The sequence below is a fragment of the Scylla paramamosain genome, chromosome 47, assembly GCF_035594125.1.
Source record: "Scylla paramamosain isolate STU-SP2022 chromosome 47, ASM3559412v1, whole genome shotgun sequence".
NCBI classification, from domain to species: Eukaryota; Metazoa; Arthropoda; class Malacostraca; order Decapoda; family Portunidae; genus Scylla; species Scylla paramamosain.
In genome coordinates, this window is record NC_087197.1 from 3,757,501 (window position 1) to 3,760,000 (window position 2,500).

Sequence of the window (2,500 nt, forward strand, 5' to 3'; positions counted from 1 at the left end):
ACAGTAGAGAGAGAGAGAGAGAGAGAGAGAGAGAGAGAGAGAGAGAGAGAGAGAGAGAGAGAGAGAGAGAGAGAGATACAGATGAACAGATAAATAGATAGATGGATGGATGGATGGAAGGATGAATGGGTGGATAAATGTAGGTTTTAATTCATAGTAATCAAATTTCATAGTAGTAGTAGTAGTAGTAGTAGCAGCAGCAGCAGTAGTAGTAGTAGTAGTAGTAGTAGTAGTAGTAGTAGTAGTAGTAGTAGTAGTAGTAGTAGTAGTATTGGAAAGAAATAGAGAGAAGGAGACAAGAAAAGGAGAGACAGAGAAAAACAAAACACACACACACACACACACACACACACACACACACACACACACACACACACACACACACACACACACACACACACACACACACACACCTTAATCACCGACCCTCACCTGCCCTTTAATAATACCCAGGTAATGGCAGGTAATTACGTCTTAATTACCTCTCACCTGCTACCTGACTCCCCATCCATTACTCAAGTCATCAGGTGAGAGAGAGAGAGAGAGAGAGAGAGAGAGAGAGAGAGAGAGAGAGAGAGAGAGAGAGAGTAACGTAATAAGAGATACACAAATGTTTTTCAGTAAGATAAGACATTTCTCTCTCTTTCTCTCTCTCTCTCTCTCTCTCTCTCTCTCTCTCTCTCTCTCTCTCTCTCTCTCTCTCTCTCTCTCTCCTCCTTCTCCTCCTCCTCCATCATGACATTATTATCATTCTCCTAATCCACTTTATAATATTGATTACAACGGGTTCCCCATGACAGGAGGAGGAGGAGGAGGAGGAGGAGGAGGAGGAGGAGGAGGAGGAGGAGGAAGCCTTACCTGCCTTCCTCCTCCTCCTCCTCCTCCTCCTCTGATCAAACATGATAATCTTTTGTTTACGAGTTTTTTCCTTCATTATTTTCTTGATTATTTTTCTTTTTCTCCTTCCTTTCATTATTATTAGCAGCAGCAGAAGTAGTAGTAGTAGTAGTAGTAGTAGTAGTAGTAGTAGTAGTAGTAGTAGTAGTAGTAGTAGTGTTATTATTATTACTATTATCATTATTATTGTCATCACCATCATCACCACCACCACCACCACCACCAGCACTATCATCATCATCGTCATTATAGTGAAACCCTAATGTTACTTGAGCCAGGTGTGAGGAGGGGAGGGGAGGGGAGGGGGTGAGGCAGGTGTGTGGGAGGGTATTGTGGGGATAGTGTGTGGGGGGGGGTTTGGGGATATTGAGGGGGTGACCCGTGCCCGTGTGGGTATCTGACAACACTGGTAAGGCTTCGAGAGAGAGAGAGAGAGAGAGAGAGAGAGAGAGAGAGAGAGAGAGAGAGAGAGAGAGAGAGAGAGAGAGAGAGAGGTTGTAGTTTTCATTATACAGTTTTACACTCTCTCTCTCTCTCTCTCTCTCTCTCTCTCTCTCTCTCTCTCTCTCTCTCTCTCTCTCTCTCTCGCAAGGGGAAGGGGTGATTAGCAGAATGGGGGAGGTAATGAGAAGGGAATGGGAGGGGAAGGGAGAGGAGGGAGAAGGGAGCTTATTAAAGGTGGGAAGAGGGAGAGGGAGAAGGAGAGGGAGAGGGAGGGGAGAAGGAGAGGTGAGGTATGTTAAATTGGTTACGGTCTGTTTACCTGTGTAGTTACAGTAGTAGTAGTAGTAGTAGTAGTTGTAGTAGTAGTAGTAGTCGTAGTAGTAGTAGTAGTAGTAGTAGTAGTAGTAGTAGTAGTAGTAGTGATGGTGGTTTTGGAGGAGGAGGAGGAGGAGGAGGAGGAGGAGACAAAGAACTGGACGAGGAGGGAAAACGGAAAAAGAGAAGAGAGAAAAGAATAAGAAGAGTAGATAGAAGAAGAAGAAGAAGAAGAGGAGGAGCATGAAGAGAAACAGATGGAGGGCGAAGAGGAGAAAGAGGAAGAAAGATAAGAAAAAAATATAGAGAGAAAAAAAGAAAATTAAAAGAAAAAAAGCAACAACAAGAACAACAACAACAACAAAACAAGAGAGAGAGAGAGAGAGAGAGAGAGAGAGAGAAAACATGAACACACACACACACACACACACACACACACACACACACACACTCACCAGTTCAGTGCACCCATCTCGACATTGACTCTGAAATTTCTGCCTTCGCTCCTCTGATGGTCTGTCCCGGAATCCTGTGTAGCGCACCTGCTGTGAGAAGGGTGTTAGTGTACCGCCCCAACACCCTGGCACACCCTGGCACACCCTGGCACACCCTGGCACACTTTAGAGAACCATATCACACCCTGGCTATCCTTTGTTTAAATAATGTTGTTTTTTACTCTTCATTGCTCAATAGGGTGGTTTTGTGCATTCTAACATACCATAGCTCACCCTAACTCACCCTAATGCACCCTAAAGACGCCTAACACACCCTGGCTAGCCTTTGTTTGGGTAATGTAGAGTGTTTTTCATTTTTCTTTGATCATTAGGTACTTCAATGCACTAAC

General features: G+C 44.3%; 1 protein-coding gene across 3 annotated transcripts in view; it reads right to left on the reverse strand.

The window, feature by feature from the left end:
- Positions 1–2,500, reverse strand: part of LOC135095006 (protein big brother-like) — a 34,254-nt gene that overhangs the window by 20,344 nt on the left and 11,410 nt on the right. For 2 of the 3 annotated variants that reach the window (XM_063995599.1, XM_063995600.1), the window contains exon 3: positions 2,112–2,201. In XM_063995599.1, the coding sequence (XP_063851669.1) occupies positions 2,112–2,201 (90 nt within the window). The remainder of the gene's footprint in view (positions 1–2,111; positions 2,202–2,500) is intronic. The other variant, XM_063995601.1, reaches the window with a different exon arrangement.